The sequence below is a fragment of the Mesoplodon mirus genome (genome assembly GCF_964341445.2).
Source record: "Mesoplodon mirus genome assembly, chromosome: 8".
In the NCBI taxonomy this organism is placed as follows: Eukaryota; Metazoa; Chordata; class Mammalia; order Artiodactyla; family Ziphiidae; genus Mesoplodon; species Mesoplodon mirus.
Genome location: NC_138984.1, coordinates 34,569,888 through 34,587,245, shown reverse-complemented (window position 1 = coordinate 34,587,245; position 17,358 = coordinate 34,569,888). Strand labels below are relative to the sequence as shown.

The 17,358-nt window shown below is 36.4% G+C and overlaps 1 protein-coding gene across 8 annotated transcripts in view; it reads right to left on the bottom strand.

Annotated features, from left to right (window-relative positions):
• ALS2 (alsin Rho guanine nucleotide exchange factor ALS2) overlaps window positions 1-17,358 on the bottom strand; it is an 86,573-nt gene that overhangs the window by 42,728 nt on the left and 26,487 nt on the right. For 6 of the 8 annotated variants that reach the window (XM_082630021.1, XM_082630023.1, XM_082630020.1 and 3 more), the window contains exons 6-10: window positions 15,903-16,071; window positions 14,894-14,990; window positions 6,311-6,388; window positions 3,457-3,639; window positions 1,612-1,783 (exon numbers count right to left, since the gene is read on the bottom strand). In XM_082630021.1, coding sequence (XP_082486147.1) covers window positions 1,612-1,783; window positions 3,457-3,639; window positions 6,311-6,388; window positions 14,894-14,990; window positions 15,903-16,071 — 699 coding nt within the window. The remainder of the gene's footprint in view (window positions 1-1,611; window positions 1,784-3,456; window positions 3,640-6,310; window positions 6,389-14,893; window positions 14,991-15,902; window positions 16,072-17,358) is intronic. The other 2 variants (XR_014294825.1, XR_014294826.1) reach the window with 2 other exon arrangements.

Here is a 17,358-nt window from a genome sequence, read left to right as displayed (position 1 = left end):
ATCTAATTTCACACAACTGGTTAGTGACAGCCAGGAATTAAACTCACTTCTATACCTATATCTTGGTTAACATTTTCAACTTTTGCACTGACTTCTGTTCTACTTGTCCCTTGGACAAGCCCAACCCTTCACTGCAGACAAAGCAATCAAAAAATCAGACTGCCTTGGTCACTCTTAACTTTATAGAGGGCATCAGGAGATTATTGCTTTTTCCCAGTCCAAAGTTCCCAATTTGTAGGACTTTTCTCCAAGCAGTGAGGTTGATGAGCAGACCAGCTAAAACCAACAAAGAAATCAGGAATCAGAACAGGAAAACGGCAAGTTTCACTTTCCTTTCAGAGCAATCCAGGAAGCTTCCAGCTTGGATTGCTTCCATATCCCTTGCCAATGTCCTGGGGTGTTGAGCCCACCCACTGGAGGGGAATTTATAGAACAGGAACTCTACAACATTTAAAAAAGCAAAACATATTAAAAACAAAAACAAGCAGATAGTCCCCAACTTACAAAGGGATTGAATTTGGAAAGACTATAAGTTAGGTGTTTGAAAAATAGAAAAGCAACTATACTCCAATTAAAAAATAAATAAATACAAGCAACTATACTCCAATTAAAAAATAAATAAATAAGTAAAAGCAACTATATTCCAATAAAAAATTTAAAAAAAGAAAAGTAGACGTTTTCCCATTAAAAATAATGGGCTGATCTACACAAGCCAACGTCACCTTAAAGTGGAAGAATGATGTATAAACAAGGCAGAATTTAAGTACTACAGTATTGGTCTGAATTCTGTGTCCACACAGTGGGTCAAGGAGTTCAGGAGGAAGAAAGAGAAAAAAAAAAATCCTGTCCATCTTCTGAGTGTAAGGCCAAATCCTGAAAAATTTTTGAACTATGGGAAATTAACCTTTAACAGCCCACCCTCATCTCCGTTTTGCATTCCTTTCTAACCTCGATACCCCAAGTGGGGTCTATATGCTATGCCCTAGTATATCTGGACAGTAGCACCCTATCTAGGACTATTGTAATCTATTTTCCCCATATTATCTCCTTACCTTCAATCTCTCTTGTAACTGATTACAGCTAAGAAAAGGGATCAGATTTAATCAATTCCTGCTAATGTTGGGTAAGACACTTAGCACTCGTACAGTTATTCACATTTTTAGAGACTATTTGTAACTCCAAATGAAGTTCTACTTGATAAAATGCTAAGAACCAGAACAAAGAAACTGAAAAATTTGGGTAGCATATAACGTAAGGTATCTCAGGACTAGCGGGGCTAGAAGTGTTGTTTAGAAGTCTGACTCCTAGGATCAACTCTCCCAAAGTTGTTCTGCTTCTCTGCCATGAATCTTCTGAAAGCTCCAGTTTTCTACTTCCGCAAGTGAAAGGAGCTCTGGGGGTGGAAGGATAGGGGCAGCTGGGCTATTGGCGAAGTGGAAATAGTTCGTAAGTTGTGGACTACCTGTGCACAAAAGAAGAGACTGGAAAGAAAGGAGAAGAGTACAACTCAAACAAAAAGTTTTCTTTATTTGTGATATAGAAAAAACAGATAAAACAAGAGTCCTGATAATTGAGTGGGTGGAAAGAGGGGAGGGGGGAGGTTCTACTTACCTAAACTGAGAAGAGGCCTCAGAACCTGAGACTTGATATCACTTAGTTTTGAATAGAACTGTCTTTCTGTAGTAGCCAACTCATGGAGACTGGCAATATATCCCATAATGTTTTTGTCCACCAAGGCTAGATAGCTGTCTTTTCCTGCTGTCACTCTGCTTATATATCCAAGCTAAAACAGGAAAAGAAAAAGATTAAAGATAAAATATAATTTATTAGTAGCAATTTGGGCACTGAAGTTGGCTCATTTCAGCTGGTGAGAGCCAATGCAGGAATTCTGCAGCAAGTTGCTTATTAAATCGTTAGTAGTTTAAAAGTGGCAATAGGGAAATTACCAGAAAAAATTGGAAAACACTATAAATCAGAGCTTTTGGTTTTACTTTGATTTTTAGGGCTGGTTTACCAGTACATTGTTGTTATATATCTATAGCATGATCTATATATAACTATATACATCTATACTATTATTTATTGCCACAATACCTTTTATTTCATTTTACATGTGGTTAGAACCACAGACCCTCTAAATATACAAAGATCCAAATGATACAGACACATGCCTCAGGACCCCTTTTTGCATGAAATAGATGAGAGCAGAGAGGATCTCTATGCTGTATGTCAAAATATCAACGATCTAGGAGCTATCTTTTAAAAGTACAACAGAAAGGGGTTTTCTTTAAAAGGGGATTTTGTCATTTATTCATGACACCACTGAATAAAAACTTTTGATGCCTTTGTCACATATCCCTATTAAACTAGGCAACCAAGCTGCAGGCCAATAGACTATTAATAGCCCATGGTAACTAAAGACACATATTGAGTCTCATCCCTTTCATCAGCCTATTTCATCCTTTATCTGGACTGTGGAATCTTTAATGAGGAATGTGGAGTCAGGATCAAGAACTACAGAGAGTCAATTAGTATGTCTGGAATAACAGTCTAATATAGGTCAAGAACCAAATCTTGGCCAGTGTTACCTTTAGCAAGGAAGATCTCACCCCTATATACATTCAGAGCTTACATATTTAGCCAGAAAAATAAACACAAAGGACAAAAAACAATCCATAGGATATATTCGTCAGTAAGAATAAAAAATCCAGAAGGTACTAGCTTTGAGGGTTAATTTCCTTGCATTGTATCACTTTGAGGGTGTGAGTTACTGAAGTGGGGAAAAAGAAAACCAGAAACAGACCAATGGTTTTATGTTTATGAAAAAGAGGTAAGAAGTAGGAAAGCAAAGAAATTCAGATCAATGAAGGAAAAATGAGTAAACAGTAGTAAACAGAATGAAAAGCTAAGAAAAGAGGAGAAGTGATGGGAAACAGAGCACTGTTTGTGGCCTGTCAGGTCTGCCACGAGCCCACCTCAGGCCCCTGCAATTTTTACTTCCCACTTACAGTTAAAAATTCATCTATTCAATTTCTATTCTGATTCACCTCCGAGGACTCCATGAACACAGTCAGAAGACTTTGCTGTGAAATATGTATTTTAATATCCCTATGTGAGGGTGTTAATTCAACAAATATTTATAGAAATATTTACTATGAGGATCCAACAGTAAATGAGAGAGCCTAAACTCCTTCCTCTTATGAATCTTACAGTAAGGGAAGACAGACAACAGACAAAATAAGTGAACTATATAGTGTGTGAGATGATGATATGCACTGTGGAGAGAAATAAGGCAGGAAAAGGAGATAAGGAGAGAAGGGGGTGGCAAGTTGGTTTGCAATTTTAAATACATTAGTCAGAGACACTTAATAATAGGCATACCATACAAAAGCAACAGAAACGAAAGACTTCTCATGTGTTATAGAATGTGGGCCTTAGGATCCAATTCCTGTTCACCTTACTACAGGAGAGAAGTATTGGAGTCTTAGTACCACTGTGATTCTCTGGAAGGTTGTCACCTTCTGTCGGGTCCTGCCGGCCACTGTAACATAATCCAGGCTGGAAGTCTTCGGTATCCACTAAAAACAGGGAATAATCCTGGCCTGCAGCTACACTCCAGACTCCATTTTCACTGTTCACCTGCAACGACAGGAGGACATTGTCTGTCCGAGATGAAGGAATCTGATGGAACTCCAAATCCACGGGAAATGGAATGTTAAGTTACTTGAACAGGTGGAGTACAAAGTCAGCCACATCTCAAGATGGCAAAACTCACCCAGCAATGTACCCGATTAACTGCAGAACAGATGCAGGAGTGAGAAGGAACCCTTGTTCAGCCTGTAAATTTAGAACTGGATTGTTTCATAAAAAACTGAGAAATGGAAATTTAAAAAGATAAAACCATAGACTTGATTTTTTCATTGTTATTTTTGGAAGTTGCCACAGACTCAGCTTGTATTACAAAGGCCCAGAAACTTCTAGAGCCCTATTCTGACAGCTAGGACACATCTTTGTCCATACATATTCTGCTATGTGCACAAAAATCAAGGTGAAAAGAAAATCTAACAAGGCTAAATTCCATCCTGGCCAACTAAACCCGTGGGTGCTAAAGTTGTTTTCCCACTTGGAACTCACTACCTCTCTGATGTGACTTCACTGTGTCCCAGGATGTTGAAACAGGCAGGACCCCTTAGAAGCCCATCTACATGGATCCCCTAGACCAGTGGTGCTCAACGAGTAGTCTTTGCAGCAGCAGCAGCAGCAATCATCGAGGAACATGTGAGAAATGCACACTCAGGCCACATTGCTACTGGGGGGTCCGACCGGGCAACCTGCTTTGACAAGCTCTCCAGGTGATTCTGATGTATGCAAAAGTTTGAAAACCACTGCCTTAAATCAATGGTTTTCAAACCTTAGGATTCCACACAGTGATTCAGAAGCCACCATGGAAAGGCAGGTACCAGGGTTTTGCCCCCAACCCACCTCCATCCTTCAACTAAAATAGTTCCACGGTTACCTGTTTTATGTAGGGGATTCTGCATAAGGTTTCATTTGAAGGAAGTGTTCTGCTAATGAAAACTACTGCCCCAACCTGCAGACCCAGCTTCAGCCATGACTCATATAACAATAAGCAAAAAACTTCTAATCTGTTAGATTCTCTGTGTCTAGATAGGGTTCAAATCCTAGGTGATTAGGTGAATGTGTGTGTGTGTGAGCTTGCACACACACGTCTCCACTACTTTATAGTTATCCTCTTCCAGCATGACATTATCTTCTCAAATTCAGGCTATCCAAATAACTGACTTCCTGTTGGTTTTGCAAAGAATGAATTAAAATTTTTGGAGGAGGAAAGAGTCGTCTTCTTAATCTCTAATCAAAACTAATTCAGATCTCACTCTGCCTTGACTTTAATTCACATATTAATTAAAATGACTTCAAAATGTTTTTCTCACCCTTCCCCCAAATAAAAACCAAAATAATGATGTTGTATTTTCATACACACAGTTAAAGAGTAATGAAACTAAAACCTTATAACAAATTCTATTCTCTCTTGTCTGACTCTAAAATTTTAAATAAAAATTGTATTTCCAGCGTCTCCATGCTATATTACAAGTTTCCTTAGTATGAATAGATGCATATTCTACTTTATTCAAATAACAGAAAACAAGGAACAGTGAGTTACCATATTTTTATTTGTGATAAAATATCAGAAATTGAATAGCTTACTACTAAAATGTTTTATGCTGAAAATATTTAAGATTGGAGCTAGAATTAACAACTGTTCCCTAATGTTTTATTTAAGTCTTTTCTTCCCAGTAAAATTAAGTTCACTGGAAGGAAAGGCAGCATGTAAAGGTCTTATATAGTGATGGATGCATAGTGTACACTGAATACATGGATCAGCAGAATATGTATTAACTACAGCTTAGTGAATGATGTTCCTGAAACTGAAGTAACTATACTTTTTTAGTCTCTATTACTCTCAGTGGAGAGAGCATGTGTTGGGATAGGGGAGATATCAGAATCAAACTATGAATACATGAGCTCCACATTCCATTCTGTTAGCCTACCAGGCTAGCAGCATGCCTACTCCCTGTCAACAACATCCCCCAAAACAAACAAATCTTATATAAGGAGTCAATACTATTGATGAATTTTGTATTTCTGCAGGACGTTGTGGCAGAAAAAAAGGTTGAGAAACAGTCCTCTAAAACTGCACCAAAGGGACTAGAAGTTACCAATCTCTGAATAGCATTACATAAACTAAAACCAATTCACACAGCAGTGAGGAAATTATCTATGCTTTTAGCTTCCCTATAGAAAATTAAAAGGGTTACAAAAAGGTTTTACTACTATGTATGTAAAAACAAAACAAACAAAACTAAACAAACCATCAAATAATGTTATATAAAAGTCACACTTAAAATAAAAGTCAAACTTAGGCGAGAAGTCAAAGAGTAGGCATTATTTGGTAGTATAAAGCTCAAAAGTCAACATCACAGTGCTAGAAACATTTGCTTTAAAAGAATGAACTTGTTCATTTTTACTTAAAAAAAAAAAACTATGAATGCTCAATGAAGCCAAGAAGAAAAGAAATATAAACTAACACATCAAAAAAAAAGGAAACATTTAGCCTGAAAACAAGTGGCTTCACTTTTTTTTTTTAATTTTAATGTACATCATAACAAACTTAGGTTACAAGTATACAATTCTCCTAATTTTATAAAACAAAAAATGGAGAAATATAAAGTGTTCTAACTTAGAATTCTGGAATAAGTTGCTATAAAAGTTATCAAATTCACTAAAGTACCTTTACAAGACGAGGAACTGTTGTTGGAAAATCGGAATGCCCAAGTTGACCAAAGGTATTGCTACCCCATGAGTAAACCTATTAGAAAACAACAGGAAAGTAGGTAAGAGATGTGACTCTGAGTTTCCATGTCAATTCTGAACTTTTATAATAACATATATATACCAACAGTTACACACAAATTACTTATACTAGTCTTTCCACTCTTTAGAATTAAAAATATTAAGAAAATTCACTTTAAAACAAGACTGAGATAATGGGGAGATAGAGTACATAGTTAAGACACACTCCAAGGACTAATAATAACAGTAACTAATATTTTGGGGGGGTTATTACCTGCCAGGCGTTGTTCTGAATATACTTTCTGTGTATTAATTAATGTTTCATTATCACAAGAACCCTTTTTTTAATAAGGAAATTGGCCCAGGGAGGTCACAAATTTGTAAGCAGCAGGGCCAGGATTTAATGCCAGGAACTATCCTATACTGCCTCTTACAAAGAAAGCGATTTTTTTTTTAAAAAGGTAAGTACCATGAAGAAAAAGTAATCATGATTCTTTACTCTGTGGATAGCACTATGGAATGACTAGAGAGCCTTTTTATACACGAAGAGTTGCTGTAGGAGACACACAAATACCTATGCTCCACTACAGACAAAAAACAACCAGATTGCAATGCCTATGTTTAATGAAAATGGTTTTGTTTATTCTGATTATAAAAGCAATTCATGATCACTGTACAAGACTGTGACAGTACGAAGAAATAAAAAGAAAGTGAAAACCACTGATGAATCAACCACTTAGAGATAACTACTGATACCACCTTGTTTTAGGAACATACACATATATCAGTATAATTCCAGAAATTTCAATGTCTACTAGATATAATGAATATACAAAATGGGACTCTACTATCAATGCTGTTTTGTGACCTGATGTTTTTTATGTAATGCTCTGCATTGACATTTTTCTAGGGCAACAAGTATAGAGCTACAATATCATTTATAATAACTACATAAAATTCCACTGTGGGTGTAGTTTAATCAATTACCTAATGAAGTAAGTACATCTGTTAATAATTTCTTTCCAATTATTTAATATAAAAATTACATTAAAAATCCTTGGATAGGGCTTCCCTGGTGGCGCAGTGGTTGAGAGCCCACCTGCCGATGCAGGGGACACAGGTTCATGCCCCGGTCTGGGAGGATCCCACATGCCGCAGAGCGGCTGGGCCCGTGAGCCATGGCCACTGAGCCTGCGTGTCTGGAGCCTGTGCTCCACAACAGGAGAGGCCACAGTGGAGAGAGGCCCGCATACCACACACACACACAAAAAAAAACCCTTGGGTATATATATTAGTGTATATATTTCCTTAAGATAAGTTCCTAGGCAAAGAACTCTGGGTCAATGAACACACACTTTCTGATTTTTGATACATACTGACAAACTGTCTTCCAGCGAAGTCCAGTGTACATTCCATTCCCACCAGCACTGCGTGTACCTTTTCCCCACACTCTCACCAACACTTAGTACTAAATGCAATACTTGCTAACATGATAGGTGAGAAAATTTTGTTTTAATTTAAATTTGCTTACTGAGTAGTTGACCATCTTTTCATTTGTTGCTGGCCATTTCTATTTTTTCTTCTATGAATGAAATACAAATGTCCTTTCACAATTTTTCTTTATGGATCAGGTAATAACACAGTCATATATGTTACAAATTTTTTTTCCCATATGTTATGTATCTTAATTTAGTTTATGGGGTTTTTTTGGTTTGTGTTTTAGTTTTTGCTGTGTGGGACTGCTGAATTATTACGGAGACAAACATATCACCTTCACTTTCTAATTTCTGGTTTTCATGTCATGTCTTTTTCTACTCCTAAGATTACTGGAAAAAAAAATCACCTAACTGTGTTCTTACACCTGTAAGGTTTTATTTCTAAAATCTACATCTTTACTCCATATGGAATTAGAATATGTAAAGTTATCTTAATTTTCTTCTGTAAATAGAAGCCAGTGGTTCTAACAGTACTTACTGAGCACTCAGTCTTGTTTTTTCACCTGATTTGAAATGCCCACTTTTTATCATAGAATAAATTCTCACATACACTTGGGTCTATTTCAATTCTACAGGTATATTTCTGTTATAATAATCTGTTTGTAGTTTTATAATATATTTTATAAGGCTAATTCTTACTCTTCCTTTCTGTTCTTTTTCAGAATTTATGTGGCAACTCCTATGTTTATTCTCCTAGAATAATTTTGGGAATCATTTTATTAGGTTGTAAATATTCTATTGGAATATTTGGGGATTGTACTGAATTTACACTCTACTGATTTAATAATCTAGGAGAAATGGCATTTTTGCAACGTTGATTCTTCTCATCTAAAAATAAGATTTCTTGACTACAATGCTGCAGCCTGTGGAACAAAAACCACATTCACAGAAAGACAGACAAGAGGAAAAGGCAGAGGGCTATGTACCAGATGAAGGAACAAGATAAAACCCCAGAAAAACAACTAAATCAAGTGGAGATAGGCAACCTTCAAGAAAAAGAATTCAGAATAATGATAGTGAAGATGATCCAGGACCTCGGAAAAAGAATGGAAGCAAAGATCAAGAAGATGCAAGAAATGTTTAACAAAGACCTAGAAAAATTAAAGAACAAACAAACAGAGATGAACAAGACAATAATTGAAATGAAAACTACACTAGAAGGAATCAATAGCAGAATAACTCAGGCAGAAGAATGGATAAGTGACCTGGGAGACAGAATGGTGGAATTCACTGCTGCAAACAGAATAAAGAAAAAAGAATGAAAAGAAATGAAGACAGCCAAGAGACCTCTGGGACAACATTAAACGCAACAACATTTGCATTATAGGGGTCCTAGAAGGAGAAGAGAGAGAGAAAGGACCAGAGAAAATATTTGAAGAGAGTATAGTTGAAAACTTCCCTATCATGGGAAAGGAAATAGCCACCCAAGTCCAGGAAGCGCAGAGAGTCCCATACAGGGTAAACCCAAGGAGAAACATGCCAAGACACATAGTAATCAAATTCGCAAAAATTAAAGACAAAGAAAAATTATTAAAAGCAGCAAGGGAAAAACGACAAATAACATACAAGGGAACTCCAATAAGATTAACAGCTGATTTCCCAGCAGCAACTCTACAAGCCAGAAGGGAGTGGCATGATATACTAAAAGTGATGAAAGGGAAGAAGCTACAACCAAGATTACTCTATCCGGCAAGGATCTCATTCAGATTTGATGGAGAAATCAAAAACTATACAGACAAGCAAAAGCTAAGAGAATTCAGCACCACCAAACCAGCTCTACAACAAATGCTAAAGGAACTTCTCTAAGTGGGAAACACAAGAGAAGAAAAGGACCTACAAAAACAAACCCAAAGCAATTAAGAAAATGGTCATAGGAACATACATATCAATAATTACCCTAAACATGAATGGATTAAATGCTCCAACCAAAAGACACAGGCTTGCTGAATGGATACAAAAACAAGACCCATATATATGCTGTCTACAAGAGACCCACTTCAGACCTAGGGACACATTCAGACTGAAAGTGAGGGCATGGAAGAAGATATTCCATGCAAATGCAAATCAAAAGAAAGCTGGAGTAGCAATACTCATATCAGATAAAATAGACTTTAAAATAAAGAATGTTACAAGAGACAAGGAAGGATACTACATAATGATAAGCGGAGCAATCCAAGAAGATATAACAATTATAAATATATATGCACCCAACATAGGCACACCTCAATACATAAGGCAACTGCTAACAGCTATAAAACAGGAAATCGACAGTAACACAGTAATAGTGGGGGACTTTAACACCTCACTTACACCAATGGACAGATCATCCAAAATGAAAATAAATAAGGAAACACAAGCTTTAAATGACACAATAAGCCAGATAGATTTAATTGATATTTATAGGACATTCCATCCAAAAACAGCAGATTACACTTTCTTCTCAAGTGCACACAGAACATTCTCCAGGATAGATCACATCTTGGGTCACAAATCAAGTCTCAGTAAATTTAAGAAAATTGAAATCATATCAAGCATCTTTTCTGACCACAATGTTATGAGATTAGAAATGAATTACAGGGGAAAAAACGTAAAAAACACGAACACATGGAGGCTAAACAATATGTTACTAAATAACCAAGAGATCACTGAAGATATCAAAGAGGAAATCAGAACATACCTAGAGACACATGACAATGAAAACACGACAATCCAAAACCTATGGGATGCAGCAAAAGCAGTTCTAAGAGGGAGGTTTATAGCTATACAAACCTACCTTAAGAAATAAGAAAAATCTCAAATAAACAATCTAAACTTACACCTAAAGGAACTAGAGAAACAAGAACACACAAAACCCAAAGTTAGGAGAAGAAAAGAAATCATAAATATCAGAGCACAAATAAATAAAATAGAAAGAAAGAAAACAATAGCAAAGTTCAATACAACTAAAAGCTGGTTCTTTGAGAAGATAAACAAAATTGATAAACCATTAGCCAGACTCATCAAGAAAAAGAGGGAGAGGACTCAAATCAATAAAATTAGAAATGAAAAAGGAGAAGTTACAAAAGACACCACAGAAATACAAAGCATCCTAAGAGACTATGACAAGCAGCTCTATGCCAATAAAATGGACAACCTGGAAGAAATGGACAAATTCTTAGAAAGGTATAACCTTCCAAGGCTGAACCAGGAAGAAACAGAAGATAGGAACAGACCAATCATAAGTAATGATATTGAAACTGTGATTAAATATCTTCCAACAAACAGAAGTCCCGGACCAGACGGCTTCACAGGTGAATTCTATCAAACATTTAGAGAAGAGCTAACATCCATCCTTCTCAAACTCTCCAAAAAATTGTGGAGGAAGGAACACTCCCAAACTCATTGTATGAGGCCATCATCACCCCGATACCAAAACCAGACAAAGATACTACAAAAACAGAAAATTACAGACCAATATCACTGATGAATATAGATGCAAAAATCCTCAACAAAATACTAGCAAACAGAATCCAACAACACGTTAAAAGGAACATACACCATGATCAAGCAGGATTTATCCCAGGGATGCAAGGATTCTTCAATATATGCAAATCAATCAATGTGATACACCATATTAACAAGTTGAAGAATAAAAACCATATGATCATCTCAATAGATGCAGAAAAAGCTTTTGACAAAATTCAACACCCATCTATGATAAAAACTCTCCAGAAAGTGGGCATAGAGGGAACCTACCTCAACATAATACAGGCCATGTATGACAAACCCACAGCAAACATCATTCTCAATGGTGAAAAACTGAAAGCATTTCCCCTAAGATCAAGAACAAGACAAGGATGTCCACTCTCGCCACTATCATTCAACATAGTTTTGGAAGCCCTAGCCATGGCAATCAGAGAAAAAGAAAGAAATAAAAGGATACAAATAGGAAAAGAAGAAGTAAAACTGTCACTGTTTGCAGATGACATGATACTATATATAGAGAATCCTAAAAATGCCACCAGAAAACTACTAGAGCTAATCAATGAATTTGGTAAAGTTGCAGGATACAAAATTAATGCACAGAAATCTCTTGCATTCCTATACACTAATGATGAAAAATCTGAAAGAGAAATTTAGGAAACACTCCCATTTACCACTGCAACCAAAAGAATAAAATACCTGGGAATAAACCTACCTAGGGAGACAAAAGACCTGTATGCAGAAAACTGTAAGACACTGATGAAAGAAATTAAAGATGATACCAACAGATGGAGAGATATACCATGTTCTTGGATTGGAAGAATCAATATTGTGAAAATGACTATACTACCCAAAGCAATCTACAGATTCAATCCAATCCCTATCAAATTACCAGTGGCATTTTTTACAGAACTAGAACAAATCATCTCAAAAGTTGTACTGAGACACAAAAGACCCCGAATAGCCAAAGCAGTCTTGAGGGAAAAACAGAGCTGGAGGAGTCAGACTCCCTGACTTCAGACTATACTACAAAGCTACAGTAATCAAGACAATATGGTACTAGCACAAGAACAGAAACATAGATCAATGGAACAAGAGAGAAAACCCAGAGATAAACGCGTGCACCTATGGTCAACTAATCTTTGACAAAGGAGGCAAAGATATACAATGGAGAAAAGACAGCCTCTTCAATAAGTGGTGCTGGGAAAACTGGACAGCTACATGTAAAAGAATGAAATTAGAACACTCCCTAACACCATACACAAAAATAAACTCAAAATGGATTTGAGACCTAAATGTAAAACTGGACACTATAAAAGCCTTAGAGGAAAACATAGGAAGAACACTCTTTTTTTTTTGGTGGTACACGGGCCTCTCACTGTTGTGGCCTCTCCCATTGTGGCACACAGGCTCGGGACGCGCAGGCTCAGCAGCCATGGCTCACGGGCCTAGCCGCTCTGTGGCATGTGGGATCTTCCCGGACCAGGGCACCAACCCGTGTCCCCTGCACTGGCAGGCGGACCCTCAACCACTGCACCACCAGGGAAGCCCCGAAGAACACTCTTTGACATAAATCACAGCAAAATCTTTTTTGATCCACCTCCTAGAGTCATGGAAATAAAAAGAAAAATAAAGAAATGGGACCTAATGAAACTTCAAAGCTTTTGCACAGCAAAAGAAACCATAAAAAAGATGAAAAGACAACCCTCAGAATGGGAGAAAAGATTCGCAAACGAATCAACGGACAAAGGATTAATCTCCAAAATATATAAACAGCTCATGCAGCTCAATACTAAAGAAACAAACAAGCCAATCCAAAAATGGCAGAAGACTTAAATAGACATTTCTCCAAAGAAGACATACAGATGGCCAAGAAGCACATGAAAAGCTGCTCAACATCACTAATTATTAGAGAAATGCAAATCAAAACTACAATGAGGTATCACCTCACACCAGTTAGAATGGGCATCAACAGAAAATCTACAAACAACAAATGCTGGAAGGGTTGTGGAGAAAAGGGAACCCTCTTGCACTGTTGGTAGGAATGTAAATTGATACAGACACTATGGAGAACAGTATGGAAGTTCCTTACAAAACTAAAAATAGAGTTACCATATGATCCAGCAATCCCACTACTGGGCATATACCCAGAGAAAACCATAATTCAAAAAGACACATGCACCCCAATGTTCATTGCAGCACTGTTTACAATAGCCAGGTCATGGAAGCAACCTAAATGCCCATCGACAGACGAATGCATAAAGAAGTTGTGGTACATATATACAATGGAATATTACTCAGCCATAAAAAGGAATGAAACTGAGTCATTTGTTGAGATGTGGATGGATCTAGAGACTGTCAGAGTGAAGTAAGTCAGAAAGAGAAAAAGAAATATTGTATATTAACGCATGTATGTGGAACCTAGAAAAATGGTACAGATGAACCAGTTTGCAGGGCAGAAGTTGAGACTCAGATGTAGTGAACAAACGTATGGACACCAAGGAGGGGAAAACCACGGTGGGGTGGGGATGGTGGTGTGCTGAATTGGGCGATTGGGGTTGACACGTATACACTGATATGTATAAAATGGATGACTAATAAGAACTTGCTGTATAAAAAAATAAATAAAATTCAAAAATTCAAAAAAAATAAAAATAATAATAAAAATAAAATTTCTCTTTACTCCTATTTTCTTTTATAACTAGAAGAGTTCTTGAATTTGTGTCATGTGGGCTCTACACTTTTCCTATTAACGATGTTCCTATTTCCTTAATACTTTTGTTGTAATTGTGAACAGCTTCTTTTTCCCCAAGTATGCTTTCTTCACCTTGCTTATTTTGTAACTTGGTACCTTCCTAATTTCTTATTTTTAAGCCTTTTTGATGATTCATCATGTTAATAATAATAAAATTATCCTTTTCTTTCCTAATATTTATATTTATTTATATGAGATATAATAGCTTTTTGGCTATCCTACTATGTGATAGTCAAAATAAATCACTTAAAGGTTTTAGAATCTTTTACTGACTTTTCTTAAAAAGATAAAGGGACTGATGAAGAATCATTATATGAATATATTTAAGAATAAGTTTGAAAAACTACTTTCCTTAGGAGGGTTTATGCATATGCGCATGGTTTTAAATGATTCTGGAGGTCACTTTCAGGTCCCACAATTTTAAGAGAGAAATGCGTTTTGGTTTCTTAGTGTCTTACATATGGATTTTCTTCATCAGAAAACAGAAATTCACCCATACCCTAGAAAACTCAGTTCTATTTTTCCATAAGAGCACGTTATAGAAAGCTTCTTTGTCAAGTAGGCCAATGTTGAATCCAAAGTCTACAGTCACGTGTGTGACTTTAGCCAAGTTACATAATTTCTCTAAACCTCCCTTTCCTCACCTGTAAAATGGAAATAATACAGTGCAATGTAAAACACTGAAAAGATCAAATGAGATACGGGATTGTTGCCTGACACACAGCATATACTCAATAAATGATGGTCCAGTCTCATCAGGTTGGCCCTCCATGAAATGAAGATCAGCTTTTAATAGTTTGCCTCCTACCTGGGATTTCGCAGTAAGTGCAAGAGAATGGTAACCACCTGCCTCCAGATGGATTACTTCTTTACCATCCAGACATTTTACACACAATGGTTGAAGCCTTAAAGAAAAACATACACACACACATAAAATTCAAAGTAAGAAGTATTCTCAGCAAGAATCATGGCCTTTCTCAAATTATGGAGTAAGTGCTTTCAAGTAAAAATTTCAAAAGAAAACATTAAGATAAAAATACTGGATGTATGTTCAATCTACTCCTAAATATAAATACTTTTTAATGGTTTTAACCTAATCTTTTGTCTATTAATCACTAATTAACCACCATAGTTCAGAATCTGTTAAGAATCATAAAACAACTGAATGATTCATATGGCAGAGAATATACTCAGGACAATGAAATATAACCAAAGAGGGGAGTTGTCATTTTTTTAACACATTAGTTGCTCTCACTCTGCTAGGAATAAAAGAGACATTTATATTAACTGGCTGTTTTAGATAATCATTCTATTTACACACTTTCACAAATACCTATTGTTAATATCATAAGAGTTTCTCTTAAACAAAACAGTTTTTCCGTGATGTACATGAATAGACATGGTTTATTACTGTGGTTATACTTATTCTGGCAGCAGCAGATAGACCACTTTCAGGTAAAAAAAAAATTGTTGGTTGTTTTCTATAAGTTAAAAATTTGAACCATTCACGTGTTCCAATGAAATACAATCTTATCCCAAACACCCCTTTCTGTATTCTAAGATGAATATACATCAAAGAAGACATGGAAAGATATACCATAGATACTTAAGTCCTTTATTGCTAGAAACGAATTCAAGACTAAGACTGATTGGGGGTGGGAGGTATTTGTTTTGTTTTTTATCAGAGTTAATGGTGTATAATAATCTAGAGCTAGAAGAAACCAGATTTCCTCTATGAGGAAATGGAGATTTGGAGACCTTCCCAGGAGAGAGGTTGTTTAAGCTAATTTCTAACAGTAAACACTGGCAGCACTCACCTAGGCAGAACATCACCATGCCCCAGCTGTCCTTCCTTCCCTTTCCCCCAGGTCCACACCTCTGTTCTCAGAGAAGGCAGGAGCGCATCCGCTTCTCCACTGTATGTCGGGGTCAGAACCACTGTCCGCGTTTTCACCCGTGCAGCTTTTCTCAAGAGCCTGGGGGAAACTGAAAACAAACCAGAGATATCATGAGGGAGTGGATGGGTAAGGAAAAAGGTACCACTTTAATGAACTGTTGATTTTCAAAGAAATACACTAACATGGTATTTGTGAAGCATATTCTACAGGTTCTCAGCAAAACTGGGGATTAAGTGGTCAAATGAGTTTGGTAAACACTGCCTACTGCATTCTTTCCTCCCCCCTACCTCCCCTGTAGAGATTCACACACACGCATTAGCATGCTAAGGGTGCTGAAAAGCCCTGCAATTAAAAGTCCTGTTTAAATCTGTTTAACCCTGCCCCACTTCCAAACATTTAGCCACAAAATCCTTTTCTGTATAACATTTGTTATACAGAATGTCTACGTGACATCCTATGGAACTGGTATTCTAAAGAATAAGCTTAACAAAATACTACACTAAGGCTAACAAATATTTTTCCCATTTCAAAGCAGAGTTAAAAGTTAAGTCTTTCCAAATTAAGGTCTAAGTTCAAGCATACTATAAATATTGTAACAAAAGATTTATTTTAGACATAAAACTTAAAAGTTTCTACAGTGAGGAAATGGTTATGAATGGGAAGTACTAAAGAGATTTTGTATTTTGCTGCCTACTTTAAATTATTTTATAGAGAACTTAATATTTTTAAAAAAGAATGCTGACATCTTTTAGAGTGTTCAAAATTGTAACAAAGGCATACAACACTGTGTAAATCTTGTACACCGATCTGGTGACAGGATATGTTTTGAAGAAAATCATCAAATGTCACTAGGTACAGACTTAAGTCACTTGGTCATTAAGTTGTGGGCCACAAAGAAAGTGATCATCACCGGCTAAGACCACAATCTTTTCTGGTGAGTGTATCATCCACTTGTACATACAAAGACTCAAATACACCTACTTGAGGTTTCCTCAAAGATGTATTCTAGATCATTTTAAAAGAGAGAGAAAGAGTACATGGAAAATTTTTCTAAAGATACTTTAAGTTTACTAAGTAAAATTTAACCTAAGGAAATAAGTCTGTTAGTAGAATTGCATATTTCGCATGGTCTAATGGCATGACAAAAATCAATATCCCACATTTGTGGTTCAAGGAGATCTCAAATATTATATTTATACTGAAAATGCTAAAGGACATTTCAGAATAAGAACATTTTGGCCCAAGATTATCCTTCAGACTTAGCAGAATTCATGGGACACACACACACACACACACACACACAATCAGGACTAGGGTTTTATTTGCACAGATGAATCTAGTGGCGATGAGAATCAGGAGGCAGGATAGCAAAAGT